Here is a 21,209-nt window from a genome sequence, read left to right as displayed (position 1 = left end):
ACAATTTTATATTAGCCTTGGTAAATATAAAAAAACATTGTCAGATTCAATAGAAATACACTTACCCTTCCCATTTCCTTCAACTTAGTCAACATCACAATAATGGTGGAATTGTGTTCCCATAGCATCCGCCAGAAATCATCAGTTGTGTCGGGCAATGGACCCTGAGTGGCGATGTACGCCGCCCTGTATCTATAACCATCCACAAAAGATGCGTTGATGTAGTCAGAACCGTCGCGAGGCGTCAGACAAACGCGACTCGATTCGAATGGCAAGATGTGCACGAGGCGGTTTTTGTGCTTGTTGCAAGGCAAACTGGCGGACACGAATCGGCTAGAGTCTGCTTTCATGTTGGCGAGCTTCTTGAACTCCAATTCCATTCCAGTGATGTTCTCCATAGGGTCCACACGCATTAACTTCTGAATGTGCGATTGGAGGTTGCGTGCTGGGACTTCAGTATCCCCGCAGACCACAGCTTCGAGTAACGCGTCGTGGATGAAGATGTATTGGTCTTCGGTTTGGACCATGTAGTTGCGTTGGGCTCGCAAACAAGTCACGTGGCCGTAAATGTCGACAGTGCGTTCGTGTCGAGCTCTTTCGAGCATCGAATCGATGACGATAAAGCATCCAGTGCGGCCGACACCAGCAGAGCAGTGGACGACTAACGGTCCAGCATCAGGTGGGTTCAAAGCTCGAACGCGTCGCAAGAACTGTAAGAATGGCGCAGGGTGATCGGGAACTCCATGATCAGGCCAAGCGGTGAACTGCAGCTGTTTGATCTCCCGACGTTCTGCAGTACCCGTCTTCGAAATTTGGAACGTCCTTATACAGTAAGTGGCTAGTTCCTGAACTTCTGCGATGGTTACCGTCATCATGCCGTAGGTCTCGCTACCCCGGCTTGGCCAGTATTGATCACATTTGATTCTGGTCCTTTCTTCCAATTTGGTCATCATGACGATTGTGTTTGTTCGCAGTTCCCAACACATACGCCAGAAATCAGCGAACGTTTCCTGAAGAGGACCCTGAGTTGCGACATACGCATTATGTTTACGATAGCCATCACAATAGTTAGCATTGATGTAGTCACTTCCAAGAATTCCATCGATAGGCTGGAGAATAACACGACTGTGGTCGTAGGCGATGACATTAGCGTATCGATTCTTGGGTTTGTTGACTTCCATATTCGAATGATCCCACGTGAACTGTTGTCCAGGTTCGATACTTTCATACTCTTGAGAGAATTTGTGATTATCGTTGGCTTTTAATCTCTCGATATGTTCTCCAAGTTCCGATATGGAAATAGGGGGATGAGAAATCATGGCTGGAGTTTGGAAATTAAGTCTCCTCATTTCAACAGGGTCTGATGGTGCTCCAAAGCCAACATCAGCTGACATGAGAGGTCGAGTTACGGCAGCCTGGTCGGGAGTTTTGCAAGGCTGTCTCTTTCTTCTCATTATGAAAACGAGTACTAGACAGAGAGATAGCATCAGCGCGGCGATGATAGGCCCAATTACCCAAACCATACCAGCTTCCTTCTTGTTTTGTTTGATGGTGATTTCTGGATCTAGATTCGATAGATTTGGATCAGGTCTGCTTGGTTCCTCGCCGGGTGGAGCTTCTCGCATATCTAGTGATAAGTATTCCGAAAATGGACTTGACGTGTAGAGGTGTTTCTGAGGGGTGTCTACCACAGCACGCACGAATACACGATATCTCTTACTTAGGTTTAATTTTCTATTGAGGAAACCTTCATACGTTTCATCGTTACCGAGGTGGAAAGTGTATAAAATGTTTCTTTGTAAGAATTTGGCAGCAATATACGGAGCGTTTTCATCGTCTGTTCTAACATTATTTTTAATTAAATCGTCGGTTAGGAACTGATCCGGCATCATGTGATTGTAAGCCTTATCGTCTGGAACTACAACTAGATAATAATGTGATATAGGCCCATATTCTTCGGAGGCTTGAGGTAGAATTACGAGTATTTCATTTTCGACCACACCGTAAAAGTCTGGTTTTACCATCGGTTTGGGAGCTGCCATCTGTGTTGTCACAGTGATTTTAGTTGGCGGCCTGTACGAATCGTCATTAGGTATGGCACTAACGTTGACGTTGTATGTCGTGAATGGAGAGAGATCATTGATTGAAAACGATGTTCTATCATGCTTCACAATGATTTCCTTCCTTGGGATTTCTTGCGTTTGAGTCATACCAAGTGAGTCAACGAATTCTTTGATGGCGTTATACGAAATCTTATAGCTAACGGGGTTTAAGCGTAGTGGAGGAGACCATGAGAGCGTCATAGAATGAGTGGACACATCTTGAGCCCTCAAATGTAAAGGCACTTCTTCGGGTTTCACTTTAACTGTAACCTTTTCAGATAGCCTTCCAAGTCCATCAGCCGTTTTGGCAGCCACAGCAATAGCATACTCAGCAAACTTTTCCAAGTTCTCTAGATCAGCTGAGTGCGTTACGTGAACAGTTTTCTGTTGCCATTCGTCAAGATCTTCTACCGGTGTCATTGTGTAAAATATGACATAGCCGATAATCTTCTTTCTGGTACGGAACGTCTCCCACCAAACCTCGACTCCTGATTCCGACGTCGCGACGGCTTTAACTGACATAGGCGCTCTACCGATGTCCCGTTCAGTATGAGCCGTCATATCTTTACTGTAAGGCCCAGCTCCTTGATCAGTATAGGCTCTCACTTTAAATGCATAATGAGCATCTTCTTCTAACCCAGTGAACACAACTTTAGTACCTTCCGTAGTCTTTTCTACAAGAGACGATTGATCACCTCTCTTGAAGAACTGAACGTCATATTTCTTGATTTGACCACTTCTATCTGCTCTGATTGGCGGTTCCCACGTGATACTGATGACGTCAGGAGTTTGAAAGTGGTAAGTGACGTTAGATGGAGGACCTTTCGGCGCTCCCTCGGGCGTGAGCCAGTACTTGATGGTTTCCTGACCGATACCAATGTGATTTCTGCCGGCGATTCTGAACTCGTACTGTACACCTCTTTCTAAATCGTTTATCCTATGCGAACTGACTTTGATTGCGAAGTTTTCTTCCGCTAACGGTTGATCTTTTATTCCGTATCTAAGTCTGTATCCAAGCAAGTCTCCGTAGGTTTGCGTCGGCCTAGCCCATTCCAATTCGATAGATACAATCGGGTCGCGCTCCAAAACCCTAGAACAAACGTTTCGTTTGAGTAATAAAATCTTGCTTCCTTTATGGTGGTTGTATAATTCGTGTATTTGAATTACTAATGGACTTACTTGAGGGTCACGGTGGGCCTGTTTGGCACCCCGCCAGGCGTCTTCACGGACACCGGCGCACTTCGGTCCCCATCCCCCTTTCTCGTGAGCGCGGCCACCTGCACGTTGTATCGAGTATCGGGCTGGAGGCCTGATACGTTGAGCTCGAGCGTCGTGTCGTCCATTACGTTGAATCGCATCGGGTCGTTTAGGAGGCCCTTGCCCTGAGTGGGAAATGATGCGTTATTGTTTTATTTTGTAACTATATACGACAGCACATAAGATTGAATGTATTGTTGCAAAATAGCACCTAGGGACGCCATTTTTATGTGCTAAGTATTATCTGGACATCAAATAAAAGTATGATGTCCGTGTTTTTTAAAACGTATAAATGAAAATAATGAAACAGTACTTATAAAGTTTCGGTTTTCAAGCTCTATTTATTATTTTAGTATACTTAATCTTTGAACCTACTTGACTATGTATGAAAAGTAATTTCTATAAATAAATATCAAATATCAATCTAATATTTATCATTGCCATACGCACCTCTTCCCTCACTTCTTGCACGTGTACATGGTATCCTCTAATGATGCCGTTCTTTTCTTTCTCCTGAGGGGGTTTCCACGTCACATGGATGGACGTGGAGTTGATGGGGTTGACCTTCACATCTTGGGGCTCGCCAGGCACTGTGAGCATACAGATCATGTGAGATATCTCCACCGCAACTGCTTTCCACACGACCTAAATGCCCTATCAGCATCTACGGGAGCGTGCTAGAACCAAATGCTACCTAAAGCGTCTTTAGGGCCTATTGGGGTTTAAGCGTCCGCGTCAAAGGCTTTTTAAAGCGAATTTTGAATGAAAACTTGAAAAAAGGATTTAGTGCGGTCGGTATCGCCGTCGGCAGTGCTGATAGGGTACCTCGGTCGCAGGCGCCGCTACGCGCCTCTCAGCATCTCGATCGGGCATTTGAATACCAACACACACAGAGACAATATCATTTACGCTCTTTCACATCACCATAACCAATTAAAATCCATTACCTTCCAATCCACATCGTATAGAACTAAAATCGTCAAGCGTTTACAAAGAATAAACATTTATTAAGTAGTTAAGTATTCTATTACGTTAATTGCTAAGTTATTAGAAAGCAGCATTTCTATTGCTATGATTTAATCACACTGCAAGGGATCATGCTTTGGAAGACTTGGGATCAATCCACACTCAAGTTGCAGGATGGGACACACACCAAGTCTCGCGACGAGAACATGCTCGCACAAGAGTACCTTGCAGTTTGTTTCAATCGTCAGGTTATTACTAGGAAGAGTCACTACAATAAGCATAGGCACAAGCACAAACGCACATCAAAACAAGCTCTATAGTAATTTGTACTCACTCCTTACGGCTGTACGGGTTACCAGCGGCCCATACAAAGTGACGAGAGAAAAAAGAGAAAAACGCATTCAAATACATTTAAGACAAATTGTGCGAACATTGCAGGGCGAACGGAACTACTAAGTGAGAGATTACGAGTAGAACGCTTGTCGGCAAATGGGGGTAGGTACTCTTATTTTACTTCCTCGTGTATTTTGAGCTCTTTAGGAGGCGCATTCGGGTTAAGCCGCTTGGGACGCCGGCGTCGGTCTACGTTCGCGCATTGCCTTTTTCTGTTCACAGAATGCGCGGGCAAAATGGGAACTTTATTTCTCGAATGGGACGATGTAATGTGAGAGAATTTCGCTGTCACGAGCATTCTACGTGCTTTCGAATTATACGGGGAAACATTTTCTAAAATGAAACGTTTCGAGACTGTGAACAGAGAGAGGCGCCGCGCATTATTTTCTTAGTCCCCGGCGCTGAGTCACTCACACGCACATGTATTGATTATAGCGACGGCGCTCTGTGTTCATTTGTGTGCGTCTTGTCTTGTCAATGTGCGCCAACATCGGTCCAATGTGTGTGAAACTCGTACCTTGTGTTGTCTTCAGTGATGTTTGTGACAGTGTCAGAGTGTCATTGTTCCTTCGCTGTCGTCTTCTAAGAAACTGTTCAGTATGAAACCGGCGATGTACTTAACAGGAGTGATCGGTGCCGGAATTATCTCGCAGCGTTCTTTGAGTCCCGCCCGTGGGTAACGGCAATAGCGAACGTTAGCCATACCAGTATTCTGTATATGTCACAATATCTAGTGTGCATGCACGACGAAAGTCTGATAGAGTTACAGAAGAAAGAAGAAAGGCGAGAAGAGAAATCGCTACTGGCAAGAAGTTGTAGCATAGAGCAAGTGAGATAGATAGAGAGATAGAGATAGAGACAGAGGTAGCGCGTAGACTAGAGTCCGAGCTGAGCAGTCGGGGTAACAGGCGAAGTCGCGGATGCCGTTCGTCGGATCCGGGTTGGACCAATTGGGTTAGGTTTGAAATTTTGTTGGATCCTCGGGCGTTCGCTTCGACAGCCTTCCCGCTAATAGAGTAGTCAGATAGTACAGTGAGTAGAGAAGTAGTTGTGAGTAGTATAGTAGCATGCGCGCGTGTGGGTGTGGGGACGGTATTGGTATTCAAATGCGGCGCTCGGGCCGTGGTGCGTGTCGAGCAGAGCCGCCGAGCCGAGTGAGCGCCCGCGCATGAGCCACACGTTGCAACAGGGTCTTAAAGACTGGTGGCTCATGAGTGAGCAGCCCGAACGGCTATAGCTACGTGACGCCCTCGCTCTCTCACCTCGTGTCGTCGCTAGTTGTGCGGAGTGCTTCCTAAAAGTGCAATCACCGCTATACGCAAATCAACCGCTCATAATAACATTCAAACAAGAACAGTTGACTGCGCACAGCGGGATGTGAACCTAACTGGTGCCCAGTGAAATTAACTGAACGAAAACGGTGCTGTGTCGGTAAAGAAAGCATGCAAAATTGTGTCCATCGCTAAATACTCAACAACTGTGCGCCAAAATCAATATACAACAGGTGCCGTCGACACTATATCAGGTGCAGTATAAGATTTGCATTTCAGTGAGTGCCATTTTAGCGGTGACCGTTGACGGTCTTCAAAGAAATCATTACATGTGACAGTGAGTGGAAATATCAACTCTATGTCGCTCGTGAGCGGCAGTGAGATAAATGACCATCGGTGACATGACAATAGTATACATGGATATTTATCGGCAAGCATAGTAAAACTTTGTTACGAGAATTAACCTCCTTGATTAGAATCCTGCTATATGCTCACAAAAAGGGAACAAAAGAAAAAATGACATTAGTATCGTGGTAGTAATTAGCGCTTATGTGTTGAAATATCGTGATTTATACGGTTTCGCCATAGTATAACAATTTAATAACCTCCACCATGTAAGTACACAAGTGAAAATTGACAGTCAACAAGATTGGCTCAGTCGGAATCGAATCTCGTATTGTAAATGTCCCAATCACCAAAGTTACGAGCATTTCCATTCCGGCTGAAACTCAATCGTTATTATAAAATCATTCGTACGAGTGCGTCGCGATTTTGTCGTTAAATTTTTAAAAGCTCTGAGCGTATTTCATAAGCAAACAATACGAATGATTTTAATAATTTTATACCATTGTATTTACCATTCCAGGACCCAAATGCAAAGTAATGAGTATTTTTAATTTTGTTATGTATTAATATTTTAAGTAGTTATTATTATGATTAAATTTAAAGGATGCAATGTCAGATGAGATTTTCCCCATTATTTATCGTAAAATAATGTGACGATTTATTAGTGAAGTATTTGTGAAAGCTTTTTTATATATTGGTTTTTATTTATAAGATACGGACCTCTTCTGAGATTGCACTGCCAAAGAAATTCGTTAATTTGGAAGCTATCTGATTCTTTAAATTAGTATTTTTGCAATAATTTCTTTGGTTAGGAATCAGCAACTTTATGATCTGTTTTCGTGACAACCAAGTAATTAAAACTAACGTTAAAAAGGAAAACAATTGAATTAAAATACATAGAACAATAAAACGGGCGATACAATCGAGGCAATCGAGGCCCGCGATAAATCCGCGCATATTCAAAGGTTGTTCGCGATCATAAAATTGAATTCCGTTATCCGATAACAGTTGGTTAAACGTTCAATGGGTTGTGACACGTACCATCTTCGTGCGTGCGGATGGTGACGGGGTACGAGGCCGGGCCGTCGCCCACGCTCGTGCCCGCGAGCACCCAAATGCGGTACTCCGTCCAGCGCCGGAGCTCGTCCAGCACAAACGACGTCTGGTTCAGTTTCACCACATTCGCCTCAGAATCCCCTCTTCCAGACTCCACGCAAAGCAGCTTGTAATACGCGATCCGCCCGTTCGCCCGCTCCGCAGGCGGCGGCTGCCACGACACCCGAATCGCCGTCGGGGAAATCGCCACGGCCGTCACATTCATCGGCGGCGCTCCAGGAACTAAACAAGCCTCAAAATAAACATACGAACAGATCCGCAACGGACCTGCAACTCAAATGACGCCGCGCGTCGTTACCCTCACCGATGCAATCACTGAATGCGATTAAGTGCTCAGAAAATAATAAAGGCGATGTTTGAGTCGCCAAATAAAAAGCATGCAGTGTCTGTGTTATGTAGGATCCGCTCGCCCATACATCTCTAAGTCTCATCCCTCACACTTTCTCCTGTTGGAAGAAAATTGTGATGATTATGTGCTGGCTGGCGACACTGATGATCGAACCTCTTCACCATAATTGTTCTATTTTGACGATTTGCTGATACTATGTCATGATGATGAAAGGCATAGGAATCGCGGTGTCGCCAACGTTTGTAAAAAGGAAATAAAAAGGACATTTGAGGCGTCAGCCCCGGATAAAACCTACAAACAACATAAAGCTACTACTAAGGTACAGTGCGCGGTCGGTCCCTCGTCGGTCGCGTGGTCCTCGCGCGCACTCTACCGGTTCGACAATTTACGTTACAAACACATATCGTGATATATAAAACTTGGTGCTTTGTGCTGTTATACTGGCAGCGTGCCGGGCAGGTGCTCTTATGTGAAATATTACATTACGAATTACCTGGAGACCAATAAAGGTACACTCTCACACATTTACTTCAAACATCGATTGGGGACGAGCCGTCGCTAATGCCAGCTTAAAATTTAATAAAAGACCTCGTGCAAAATGCACTAGACAGAAAACGTTGCGCAAAATCTAGAATCTACAGGGAATGAATATTTGAAAGGGCTATTTTGGTCCGTGGACAAGACTGCACACAAACTTTAGTGATATAAATAATGGAGAAGCAGTGAACGCTCTATTATTCCAGTATATCCTAACTGGCTGGCTTTCGGAGCGAAACAATATTTTATACAGAAACAACATACGTAATGAACTGTCGTACTAACGCTTAGTTCATGATTCAGTTATTTCTGTAAATATATTTACAGGAAAAACATAATACGCGTATTCAATCTAAATTCCAATATCATCTTTCCAACAACAAACAAAACAATACACGTTTGTAAAAACAAAACAATGTATCTACAATATTTTTAGTTTCCATCAATAAAAGAAGACTAACCTAAAGTCTCCTTGTAGAATCCGAAGTCCTTTCCATTCCAATCTACAATAAGCTGTAGATCGATGAGGTTTCCAGAACATGCGCGCCCATTAAAGCACCCCCCATGATACAACCAATGAGTGATGATATGGCACGATATGACACCAGAATTAATACTGTTACGATGACCACGAGCATATCCCGTGACGTCATTCCGATGACCGCGAGCCAATATATCCCTTAAATGTATTCCCAAACGGTCTGAAATTGAAAGCTGCGCACGCGACGGCTCGGCCCCGCCCTTGCTCACTGTGACCATCATACCGTATTGCTTCGTCCGCACCGCTATAGGCGGGGTGGTGGCGCCTTCCCCTCGCTGTGAACGGGCCGCGAGCCAGATGTAGTACAACGTGTTGGGATACAGTCCGTTTAGCGTGTACGTCTCCGTGATTGGTATCCGCCTATAGATGAACGAATGGAGTTATTTAATGTGTAATTAATTGTAATTTAGTTACGCCTACTTGGTCTACTGTTTTGAGAGTTGAATTCTTTGTTTGTTTTATAAGTTTCAGTCGACTAATGCTAGACAAAGGCTTTCCTCAAGGATTTCCAATACGACCAGTCCTGCGTTGTCCGCATCTAGGTGCTACCCGCAACCTTCACCAGATCGTCGGTTAACCTAGTTTTCGAGGTGAGATACAGGAATTGAATTGTGATTGTTCCTAGTTTGGGTAAGGACATTGCAGGTTGAATTCAACCTGAATTTTATATGACCTGTATTACAAATATCATTATACTTGCAATATGATCTTCAAAAGGCACGTATTAAGCCTTCAGAGACAGACACTATGGTTGTGACTTCAGTTTAAAAGTCACCACTACAGAAGCATCTCCCAGTATCTTGTTTCTGGAAGATTTCTAGTTTAGTTGGCTTTACTTTTCCTACCTCAGAAGAACTATAATGATATGTACATACGAGATATTTTGTGTGACACACATTAGATATAATACAGAAAATTGAAATCTTAAATAACAACCTTACAATACCACCGTATACTCACTTCCTATGGTTCTCCTTTGCATACGTGTCGTTCCAGTACAGTTCGTAGGATACTATGTTGTCGCCCGCATGCACTGGTCTCCTCCAGGAGAGAGTGACTGACGTCTCACCAGCTTCGACTGCTACTAGGTTTGAGGGTTGGGAGGGGACGCCTGTTTGGGAGAAGACTTAGTTAAGAACTAAAAAGAGATGTTCGAAAGCATACTTAGTTAAGAAGGACTCGCTAAAAAAATGGAGTATAAAATAATGGTTGAGTCTTGAGTTTCTTGTGCTTGTGAAGATGCACTTCTCCACACGAAGATTGTAAAATGTTATGTTTGGAATTAAGAATTGTTATTTTTCAATATTATAGTAATTTTTCAGACAGTTTTGGGTTTAAGAAGGACTTTCATTTTGTTTGATTTTATGTAAAACTAATATTTATTAATAAGACCTTTTGTCTGCAGGGCTTTTATTTGGTTATTAAACGTCTAATAAAATTCACTATTGTCTTGAAGCTATTCTTTAACTTCTTACGGTCGACGATAAGCTCGGTTAGTTACCTTACAAGTTTTATTAAATTAAGTAACAACATTGTTTCTTCAAAATCTTGTTAATATTTTGATGAGAATGTAAGTGAGAATACTAAAAAGGAATATTATAATTTTCGTTTCTTTTTAAACAATAGGTATTTTATTTACATAGGTAATAAGTTCTGCATACTTTCCCGTATTCGCAGCGCGTGAAAATCATATTTGAATTTAACAATACTCTCCGCGCCCAACTTTTGACACTAAACAAAACTTTACATAAAATAGTTTTGAATTCTACACACATAGGCATCCTTTTTACACGTTACATGATATAGGTACCACCAATCAGAGCTTTTATAAGCATAAAGTTTTTTTTTTAAATAGTTTGTGTTATAATTTTAATTTTTATCTCAATAAGTAGTGACTGAGTTTCTTGCGCTGCTTCTTCTCAGCACTTTCCTATTTATAGTCCCGAAGCAGTGGTAGGGCTAATACGGGGACGTGTAAAAGTGCTTTTTAAAAGCTTATTTGCAAAAATAAATGAGTTTTATGAGTAATTTTTTATGTAATTGAAATAAAACTTGTCAGAAACTTACCCTGCTGCGTTTTGACTTGTACCGGCGCAGATATGGGTCCGGGACCGACGGAGGTGAACGCTTGGACCCTAATCGTGTATACTGTGTGGGGAGTCAGCTCGCTTATGGTGGTCAAGTGGCTGTTGTCCATCTGTGGGAAATACTGGATTGTAGTATACGTAAAAGGAACTTTAATTTAATAGCTTTAGATGTGAAAGTTGTTTGCTAGTGACATGCAATATCGACCTTTATAGAGCCAGGGATTTGTTTAGAATTACCACGTGGTGATTGAATTCAATTATGGTGAAGTTAAGTAAAACTTACTGGAACCAAGACGTAGTATGATACTTACCATTTGCGACTGCCACGACGGTAGAGGTTGCGACGGGTCTGTTGTGTAGTAAATCTTGTAGCCCTGTAAACAAATTATTGGTTTTTACATCTAATGTAATTGTGCTGCAGTAGAACATAAAAACCGGTCAAGTGTGAGTCTGACTCACGCATCTAGGGCTCCGTATAAATAAAGTAAGTACAAGTATGCAAATACATGTACTGACTCCAAATAGCGACATAGTTTCGCGATTAGCTTACCATCGGCAAATATTTTATTCATCATCATCATCATCATTTCAGCCATAGGACGTCCACTGCTGAACATAGGCCTCCCCTAATGCTTTCCACGTTGATCGATTGGTAGCGGCCTGTGTCCAGCGCTTCCCTGCTACCGTTACGATTTTATTTATTTTGGAATATTAAATTAAATATTATCGGACTTTTCACTTTACTGTGCCTGTGCTAAAAGAGTTTCCTTCACGAATTTTCAAAATTCTAGGTCTATGGGAATTACCTACCCTATATTCAGGGCCGTCTTTAACCTACTAGGGGCCCTGGGCACCTGGACAAGGGTGGCCCTTATCAAGTTTTTTCGAGCAGACGGGGGCCCTCTCGATCGCGGGGCCCTGGGCACGTGCCCAAAGTGCCCAGTGGGAAAGAGGGGCCTGCCTATATTGTCGCTATTGGCAAGATAATAAAATTCGGATGGACTCCATCGCTACTCGCACCAACCGGTGTCGAGCTGCCCTAGGTGCCCCTAGGGCTAGGGCTTCTAAGTAACATGAAGTACCCTAAAATTCTAATCTCAGTACTTACCGTAACCTGTCCATTGGGCGTCTCCGGCTCGTCCCATTGTATGACCATGGTGCTGGAGCTTAGTGGACGGACTTGCACGTTGCGCGGCGCTGACCCGGGTTCTGTAAACACGTTTATGTAGTACGTTCCGATTGATTATTACTAGGTACAATATCTATAGGTTTACGACAATAATTACAACGACAACTACAACCATTAACATCGTAACCATTAGGAATATTTGAACAGCTAGCTAAACATACAGTAAGTAAAAAAAAACATTTACTTATTTCCAAAAATAACAGAGTTATTACCGAGTCTTCCCGGTAAGTAGTCAGAACCACTTGTATTGGGAATAACTCGCTACTTCCCATTTGGATAGCTAATTAAGTCAAGTAAGTAGTATTAGCTCACTAAGTAAGTATTAAGTATATCTAATGATTGTTGTCTTTTGAAAACACAGTAAGGTACCTACGTCAAACCTACCAGCTAATGGATTTAATTTCATTTGAACCTATTATTGTTTTATGTTATTTGAAAATCGAAAATAAAAAACAAACAACGAGTAAATCCTCTCTATAGCCCTACCGAAATCTTTGACTTTAATAGACAATATTACTATTTGGCAAATAAAATCAAGTAATGATACATTTCGGCAGGACTATCATAATATTAGATTTTATTTCAATCATGCGTTTAGGTTACACGAACGAAAACCTCTAATTTGGAGCCCCGAATAAAATTAATTCAACATTAGCACATTTTAAGCGAGTCAATATTCTGTATGGCACTATAACACTATTGATTATAGTGCCTACTTGAAGTAAGCGTCCATTCTCGCTCCCCTATGTCATCCCACTCTATAAGAAAAGCATCATGCTCGCTACAAGTACGCACTTACGAGAGAAAAACACTTAAGTACCTACTCACATCAAACGCTCATATTATAGTTACTATATGGACATACGCCCACATATTTATACTACTACTACTACAAAATTCCTTTGGCCATAGCGAAGTGTAAAGTACTTTTGATTACTTTAATTCCTGCCATCGTACAGACGAAAATCTACCGCGTCTAAAACATTTAATCAGAGCATTGAGAGAGTTAGAGACTTTTAAAGTTGATTATAAAGTATGAAAATCATTAAGGAACATTTTACTTTGTAACTTAAGCTCCCCAAGTTGAATCTTTGACCGCTGAAATCCCGTTATCAGAATCAGCCGCGCTTAAATTTGACTTCAAAACAAAAGACTTCACGAATCTTTTCGTAATACGTGAAATCCTATTAGAATAATACGAAAACAGCGCAATTCGGAATTAGGGGCGGGTCGGTTCATCTCAATTACGTATAAAATGGGAATAAAAACGTGACAATAGCGCCCGGGGCATAATAGCAGTCTTAACAGCATTTGTAATCGCTGCCTGCGCGCCGGGGTGTCACTCAATGAAAAATCTCCGCTCTGTTTATAATACTCGGAAAGGGCGAAACAATAAAAGTTTTTCGGGACTGTGTAATATTAAAACGATATAATCTTGTTTTGGCCAGGCTCGGGTCGGGCGTCCGCACAACTTCCCTTTATTAGAAATGTAAAGAAGACATAAAAAAACCTGCAAACAATTTTGATACGCAACGTTTTCATTAGCAACTCATCACAGTCCCACTTTCTGTCCGTTTCGCGACATGACGGTAATTTTGAGCAGGCAAGGTTTCAGACGTCAAATTTAATATTTGTGCGGTAAATTAGACGTGATAAAAATGGAGATGTGACAGGAAAGAAATACAAGGAGATATTAGATTATGTTATAAGCCAATTTTGCAAAGTGTCCCTCCTACAGCGCTTTCATTGGGTCCATATTACTTTTTGGGGGAATCAAATTACATTTTGTTTTGAGAAATATTAAAGGATACTAAAGCGTCCCAACGATTAATTCATTCGGCAAAAGGAATCATGCTGTCAACGTTTACGCCCAAAAGTAACACCACAAGTAATTATTTCAAATACTATACTTACTGGCACCTCCATATAGAGAATCCACTGGAAGTGAGCATATACAAAAGACATATTAGTCGAAAATACATTTGATCGAAAACAACACTTATCACACAAAAGGTGCAAATTACAAGGAAGAAAACGGTGTGACGTAACTATCGTTACCTAGCACTGGTAAAACGGAATGGTGCATGGAAAAATCAAATAAAAGTAAAACGCACTACGTCTACGTTCTATCGTCGAAATTAAAAAAGGTGCAAATGAAACGAAACTTTGAAAACCACTCAAAAGCGAGAACTTACATGAAGCGGCGGCGATCGTCGGACGTCGCGTTATGGAAGCCATGTAAAGACGTTTAAATAAATAACCTTAAAACTCAGAAATCAGCGTAACGAACCAAAAACAATGTCTATCATACCGAATCCAAAGCAAGTAAATAACTTCGTTAAACAGAAAGCGAGACAAGATAAATTAAACGTAAATAAGCGTATGAGTAAATGCGTGGAATGAATTGCTTTCAGTCGAATGTTACGTCAGTCTCGGAAGTTTTGAAAAAAAACTTTACCGAGTTTGTTCACGGGTCGTTTCAGTACCTACTTTGGTTTATTATAACTTTGATCAGAAATATTTATTTGTAAAACACAAGTTTATACACAGCAAGTGGAAGTACAGGATGTTAGAAGTATCTCGATCAGTTTGCTGAAATTCGCGTACAAAAGTTTTGATTGAAATTATTTAAATCACTACTACTTACTTCTTACATACTAATCACTAAAACTTTTACAATAGTTAATAATGAACATTACTAAAGTAATAATGAACAAAGGATTGTAATTCAAATTGTAAAAAACAACATGATGTTGATGGTGCATGGTTATTACAAAGAATAGACGATACGCTAAATTTCTTTTGCTGTACACCATCCTCACCCCTCAACACTAATCGACATTATTACAAAATACTACATGATCCGGAACACTAATCAACATTATGACAAAATACTAGGTACATGATTATCCGGAACAGTTCACGAGAACAGTGACAAAATACTAGCTGTGACACGTACCGGTTTCGCCTGTAGTGATGACCGCGGGCGCGGAAGGCGGCCCCCGCCCTATGTTGTTGACCGCTATGACGTACATTTCGTACTCCGTGTATGGGGACAGATTCGTCACCGAGTAGTACTGCGTGATCACTCCTGATATCTCGCTGAAGGCCTGTGTGAAAGTGGTTTTAATTAGAATAATACTCTATGTATTGGAAATAGCAGAATCGATCACATTTAGATCAGAGTACATTTCAAAAAATACTAATGAATGATGCACAGATTGATACGAGGTTCTGTTCTGTATGAGTCAGCAGACGAGGGCTAAAATCGTCATCAAGCCAAACACTATGGCATATTCATTCTAACACAAGTTTTATAAACTTAAAAGGATGAGACTCACATTTGTTAATACTTATGACTCTATAAATAAATAATTTTGAATTTGAATTTTGAATATTATGTGGTTGTAACAGAATCGATTTTGTCATGGAGTCATGGAGAGACAGTTCTTCTCAGTGGTTCACACAGAGGCCACTACGCTGGTACAATACATAGGTATCGGTAGAAGCATATTATGAGTCTATGTTGCTTTCTAAATCTTATTTTCGTGTTTATCATCCTCTATTAAAGAATAAGGAACAACTCCTTCATTTGTTTCTGGAAAATTGGAGAAGGTCGTGCTCCGCAGTGAAAACTTTTGAACTGATGATGTAGAATGAATGAAGATTCTTACCTGGTTAGCATATTTAGGCTTGTACTGTATGACGTAGTACTGCGGCTCCTCGGGCCCGTTGTACGTCCACGCCAGCCGGACAGTGGTCGCCGTGATTTCGGACGCGCGGACTTCGGACGGAGGGCCTGGGAGGGCTGGAGAGGAAAAGAAAAAATAAATTCTGAAGCTCTGTGAATAGCTGGGAAAGATAAGAAAATTCAATTTGCTTCTAAAGGTCAAGGTCGTAAAGCTTGCTGCGGCATCTTGTTCTAATTAGTTGGACATTTAGGCGCCAGGTATCTTTGCCTATTTTTTTAGTCCTTGGAATCGTGTGGAATAGCAATATAGAATTTGAATTTGTAATAATGATCCAGAATCATAATTCTACGATTGGTTTCACAGATCTGTCACAAGCAATCGTGTAAAAGTTAAACAATAAAGAGTTTGTTTTGCCGATATCTGTGCCATATTTTTAGTTAGAATTCCTTTGTTATAATAATTAAGATCATCTTTATCTATTTTATTAATTATTCCAATTACGTGCTGTAATAAAATGTTATTAATTCCAAGTATTATCCTGTCACTCGCTGATGAACTCATTCCTCAAGCAGAAAAGCTGTCCGTAAATAAATAATTACAAAATTTACCACCATTTATAAATTTCAAGTTGCTTTCCGCTTTGTTTTTATTCAGCGTTATCTAATCTTTATTAATGTTTTAATTAGAAATTCTATAGCCTCATCAATTTTAAATAGCGCGACCGTACACTACGCCCGGACTTAATCCTATCCGAATCGAAAAGGGAATGCAAAGTAACAATAATTAATGATTAATCAAAATGACATTCGTTTGTCTCCGAGGGCCGCAACTTTGCAACCCTTTCAATTATGAATTATAACACTAATTCGTAATGGATGCCTCGACTGCGGCAATTTATCAAATTGATTTCGGGCAATCTTCCCTTCCACCTCGGAGAGTGATTAGCATTTTGAAACAGTTATCCGAAGAAATTATGAGTGTTATTTGATTCAGTCACTCGTCTACCCGCTGCTAATGGGTTAATTTGGGATACTAAAGCTCGTGAGGGTTGAAGTGTGAATCAAAATGGGTGACTTTGTGATGAAAGTAGTGGAGAGAAACAATAGCTACGTCGTTCGGATAGAAGTGGTCTGCACCCTGTGCCTACCTGTAACCTTTAGAAGCTCGTCTCAAGATCCTTAATTTGCCTCAGGTAATTTAAAAAAGATCGTGCTCCTGCAGTGATGATGATAAAAATATAGCTATTTACATTATACTTTATAGCATCTTCTATAACATCCATGATACGCAGCACACTAGGAGGAAGGCCTAATTTAAAAGTAAATAATCCGAATTCCGAAAATGGAGTCAAAGACCTGATGGTGATGGCATAATTTAGTGACATTGCACTTTGACCTCGGCTTTTGCTACTATGACATCCATGATCCAGCACACTATGATGAAGGCCCAATCCTCTATTTTCCTATGGTAAATTAGAGAGGGTCGTGCTCCTGCAGTGAAGACTATATGACCTGATGGTGATGATGAAACTATTCCCAGCTTAGCTACTTACAATGCACTTTGACCTCGGCTATAGTTTCTTTGACACCCAGTATACTGGAAGGAAGGCCTAATAAGTGTCCTCTCTAATTTGCCATGGGCAAATCTCCATTTGCCCATGGCAAATTAGAGAGGACACTCCTACAGTAGAGACTAAACGAACTGTTTATGACAGCGAAAATAATTTTTGGCTACTTACATTGCACTTTGACCTCGGCTATAGCTTCTATGACGCCCAGCACACTAGCGGCTTCACAGGTGTAGTTCGCAGACTCCCTGATGTCTTCCAGCTTGAGGTTATTGAGCCCGAGCGGAGGGTTGTCTTCGGGCGTCAGCCATTTTGTTAAGCCTGGAAGAAACGGTTGATTAGTGCGGGGTTACTTGATAGAAGATGATTATTGTAAAAATCTTTAGGAATATACTTATTTTTGAAGATTTGGAATTCACAATCTGACCTGATTTAAATGCAAGACTGGTACAAATTCATGTAAATCGGATACTACTTGTATAGTAAATAGAAATACTTTTAAGAGCTGTGCCATACGATGTTTTTTACTACAGTTTGTATGAATAAACTCTTTTTTGACGTCACTAAGGTAGATTCTGTTTTTCAAAGTAAACAAGTGACATATTAATTAAAATCAAATAAATATTAAGCCAGCTTTTCATAATCTTAAATAGTTTCAGCAAGTTTAAACAGTGTTTATAGTCCGGCACCTTATTCGAAGGCATAAAAAATACTCAGATTAAAAGTTACAGAAATTCTAAAAAAAAAAGCCTAAATTTTATTAAGAATTAGAATAAGAATTCTCATACTAACCTTTCCTCCATTTGACCGTAGGCATTGGCGAGCCGAACGCGACGCATTTGAGAGTGACGTTCCCTCCCAATGGGACTTCTGTGCGCGGCGTCGGAGGTATCGAGAACTGAGGCGCCACTCGTCGAACTGTTGGCAAAATAAGGAACTAAATAAAATGTAACAACACAAACTTACTAGGATTTATTACGAAGTATGTCTGGTTCAAAAAGTTGGATTTCCGAACTGAAAGTGACAGAATCTCTGCCTCATGATGGAAACTACAATTTTTAATAGAAATTATTACTACGGTTGTAGTGGCTCAGACTCATTGGCCTATCTGGGGTTATTATTTTTCAGGCAAGACCAGGCGCCCCTGACTCGTCATGTCTGATGGATACGTCCCCCGTATCCAGGGTCCCCGAATTCTGGGTAAAACGTGAGTATAATTATCCTACATAATTATTACGACATTATTATTTACAATTTTAATAATTTGCAAATACGAGTCGTGAAATTGTAAGTGAGGAATCGAAGGATGAGAGCAAGAGAAAAAACAAAAGAGGATCGTAATTAGTCATTTTTTTATTTTTTTGGTGGCCAGTGTCGCGCGGCCAAGGAGGCGGCTGTGGGTGGTTACAATACTCATTGATGTTTATGTACCTACTTAAAAATGTAGAATTTCGGTTTACTTAGGATCTAGGTATACGTACAGTTCGGCAAGAAAATCTGGTCTTAAAAAGGCAAGCCTTGAAATTGAGCCATATTACAAGTATTGCAATTCAATAAATCTGAAATTACGATTAAGATAGAAGATATGGAAAAAAAGTTCTTATTTGTAAGTCGGTCCAAAAAGTTTTAAGTTACATTGTTGTGTTAACAGAAACTCACTTAAGCCTACAAGTAATACATTTAATGGCGCTAAAGGCCGTTTGCGACTTCAGTTTTAAAACAAAGAAACTCATCAAAAATTATAAAACTTTTACAGCTTTTTTTACCGAGAATATTGTTGTTTGTCAGTTGACATGACGGACGTCGAATGAAGGCAGGAAGTCTATAAAACTTGAAAAAATATTCCCATAGAAACATAGAAATGTTGTTCAGGTTTTCCCGAATTCGAAATGTTTCCAGGAAGTTTTTATACAATTTATTTCTTCACAAGAACTCTCCTTAGATTTCAGCGAATATTAAAAAAAAATAGTTGGGTTCGGTCGTTATTAAGTATTGTACTTAGCAACACAATACAATTTAGCGATTCATATTAGATAAAATAATATAGATTTCTTAGAATCATAAGTAACAGAAACCTCTCTTACGGGCGTTAGGCCCAGAACAGACGGTGAAACGCAATTGCACCGAAACTGCAACTTTCTGATTATTCTTATGTATGAAACTGAAACTGAAAGTTTCAAACTGTTCGCGTCATGTGTGGTCTCTCAACGGACGCTATGGCAGAAACTTAGATGCAACTCAAAAGTAATTAGCAGTTGCAGTTTCGTTGCAGTTGCGTTTCACCGTCTGTTCTGGGCCTTAGAGTCACAAACATTACTATGAGGTCTCACAGGTCGCGTGGACGCACCGGGTGACACTCGAACCAATCACAGAGCTCTATTAAACGCTGTGCGTACGATTTGCTGCTTCACTCAAGCAAGTATCGTTTGTGAATATGGGCGTAAACATATTAGTGCTCGCTCTTACGTTTAGAATTAACTAATTAACTGTTCCTAGTAGTCCTAGTAAACCTAATTCCTAAGTAATTACATTCACCAACGATGGTTGCGTTACCGCACATCGTGTTATCATTAAATATTACAGTCCTGGGGACAGGAACTACACTTGGGTAGTTATTGACAGCGCAATGGACTGCTGATCAATTTTGCAAGGCGTGCGGTTCGTAATGGTCACTGATGGCCCAAGTAACATTTTACTCCATTTAAGAGTTCAATAGTCGTTCACATGTACTCCACAAGCTGTGTATGTCAGCTGTATACGAGCTGTATAGCTTGCTATAATGCTTTTATAGAACCAGTTTGGGCACAAATTAGACAGCTTTAAGTTCACTATGGCTGTACATTAGCAGTATAATAGCATTATAATAGCAGTTTAAGTAGTAACATCGTACTTAAGGCTGACTTACGGCACTATATGGGACGCAGTGTGAACCATACAACGTACGTGAGGACAATAAAGAGTAACAAGTGGCTAAATGCACAGCTTTCAAAGTTATAAAGTCCGACAAAAGTACTCCAATGCTACCTAAAGTTCACGTGTGTCTTAAATTATTTCCACATTTTAATATTAGTTTGGTATTTGTACGTGAGTGCCAAGAGGGAAACAACTCGGGCGGATAATCATTTATGCAAATAATAACACGGGTTTTAAATACTTAATAATGTTAATGCCATTGGGAATGCAACTTTATCGTGAAATGTATATAGTCCAGTCAATAAAGCATTATAGATGGAAAACTGTAGAACACAATTTCTGACTTCAGGACTTTATTTAGACTAGTTAGGAGGTGAACATAGCAAAAGTCCCCGTCCTTAGCCCTTGAGCCGGCGGGGAGAGGGGGGTTTAAAGGTGCCACTTTTCGGTTTTTCGCTTAATCCTCGGAAACTATGCGTCCTAGTGACATGACTACTATGAACCAAAAAAAGCATATTCAATTTGCTACAGGTGAGATAGTCAACTTTTTTGATAAATTGTATAGTTTTCGCGGCATCTGCTCTAGAAGGTCTGTAATATTGGAAATTTTATTTTTGTCTTACATGTTCCCATCAGGAGAAAATCGACTAAATCAACATTGAGCAATCATTCTAGACATGCGGGAGCATGTTAAGCCTAGTTCCAGGGAGGGGACTGCACCGTGCGTATATTTAGACGAACCACTTTGAGCCACTATTGACTCCTCATCACTCAAAAACTACTGTGCATTAACACTTCAAATTTGGCTCATGTGTTGAGACTTGCAAGATATACATCAGCTTCAAATTTCATAAATATGCCTCAAACGGTTCTTTAGGTATTGA

General features: G+C 40.7%; 1 protein-coding gene across 2 annotated transcripts in view; it reads right to left on the bottom strand.

The window, feature by feature from the left end:
* Positions 1 to 21,209, bottom strand: part of LOC135077441 (tyrosine-protein phosphatase Lar) — a 538,711-nt gene that overhangs the window by 9,345 nt on the left and 508,157 nt on the right. Inside the window, exons 8-21 of one of the 2 annotated variants that reach the window (XM_063971980.1) lie at positions 18,205 to 18,330; positions 17,584 to 17,733; positions 15,828 to 15,961; positions 15,113 to 15,263; positions 14,068 to 14,091; positions 12,073 to 12,173; positions 11,276 to 11,338; positions 10,945 to 11,074; positions 9,838 to 9,988; positions 9,101 to 9,237; positions 7,376 to 7,672; positions 3,810 to 3,949; positions 3,282 to 3,484; positions 66 to 3,192 (exon numbers count right to left, since the gene is read on the bottom strand). In XM_063971980.1, the coding sequence (XP_063828050.1) occupies positions 66 to 3,192; positions 3,282 to 3,484; positions 3,810 to 3,949; positions 7,376 to 7,672; positions 9,101 to 9,237; positions 9,838 to 9,988; positions 10,945 to 11,074; positions 11,276 to 11,338; positions 12,073 to 12,173; positions 14,068 to 14,091; positions 15,113 to 15,263; positions 15,828 to 15,961; positions 17,584 to 17,733; positions 18,205 to 18,330 (4,934 nt within the window). The remainder of the gene's footprint in view (positions 1 to 65; positions 3,193 to 3,281; positions 3,485 to 3,809; positions 3,950 to 7,375; positions 7,673 to 9,100; positions 9,238 to 9,837; positions 9,989 to 10,944; positions 11,075 to 11,275; positions 11,339 to 12,072; positions 12,174 to 14,067; positions 14,092 to 15,112; positions 15,264 to 15,827; positions 15,962 to 17,583; positions 17,734 to 18,204; positions 18,331 to 21,209) is intronic. The other variant, XM_063971981.1, reaches the window with a different exon arrangement.

The sequence above is a fragment of the Ostrinia nubilalis genome, chromosome 13, assembly GCF_963855985.1.
Source record: "Ostrinia nubilalis chromosome 13, ilOstNubi1.1, whole genome shotgun sequence".
NCBI classification, from domain to species: Eukaryota; Metazoa; Arthropoda; class Insecta; order Lepidoptera; family Crambidae; genus Ostrinia; species Ostrinia nubilalis.
The sequence above is the reverse complement of the archived record's forward strand: the minus strand, read 5'-3'. Positions and strand labels throughout refer to the sequence as shown.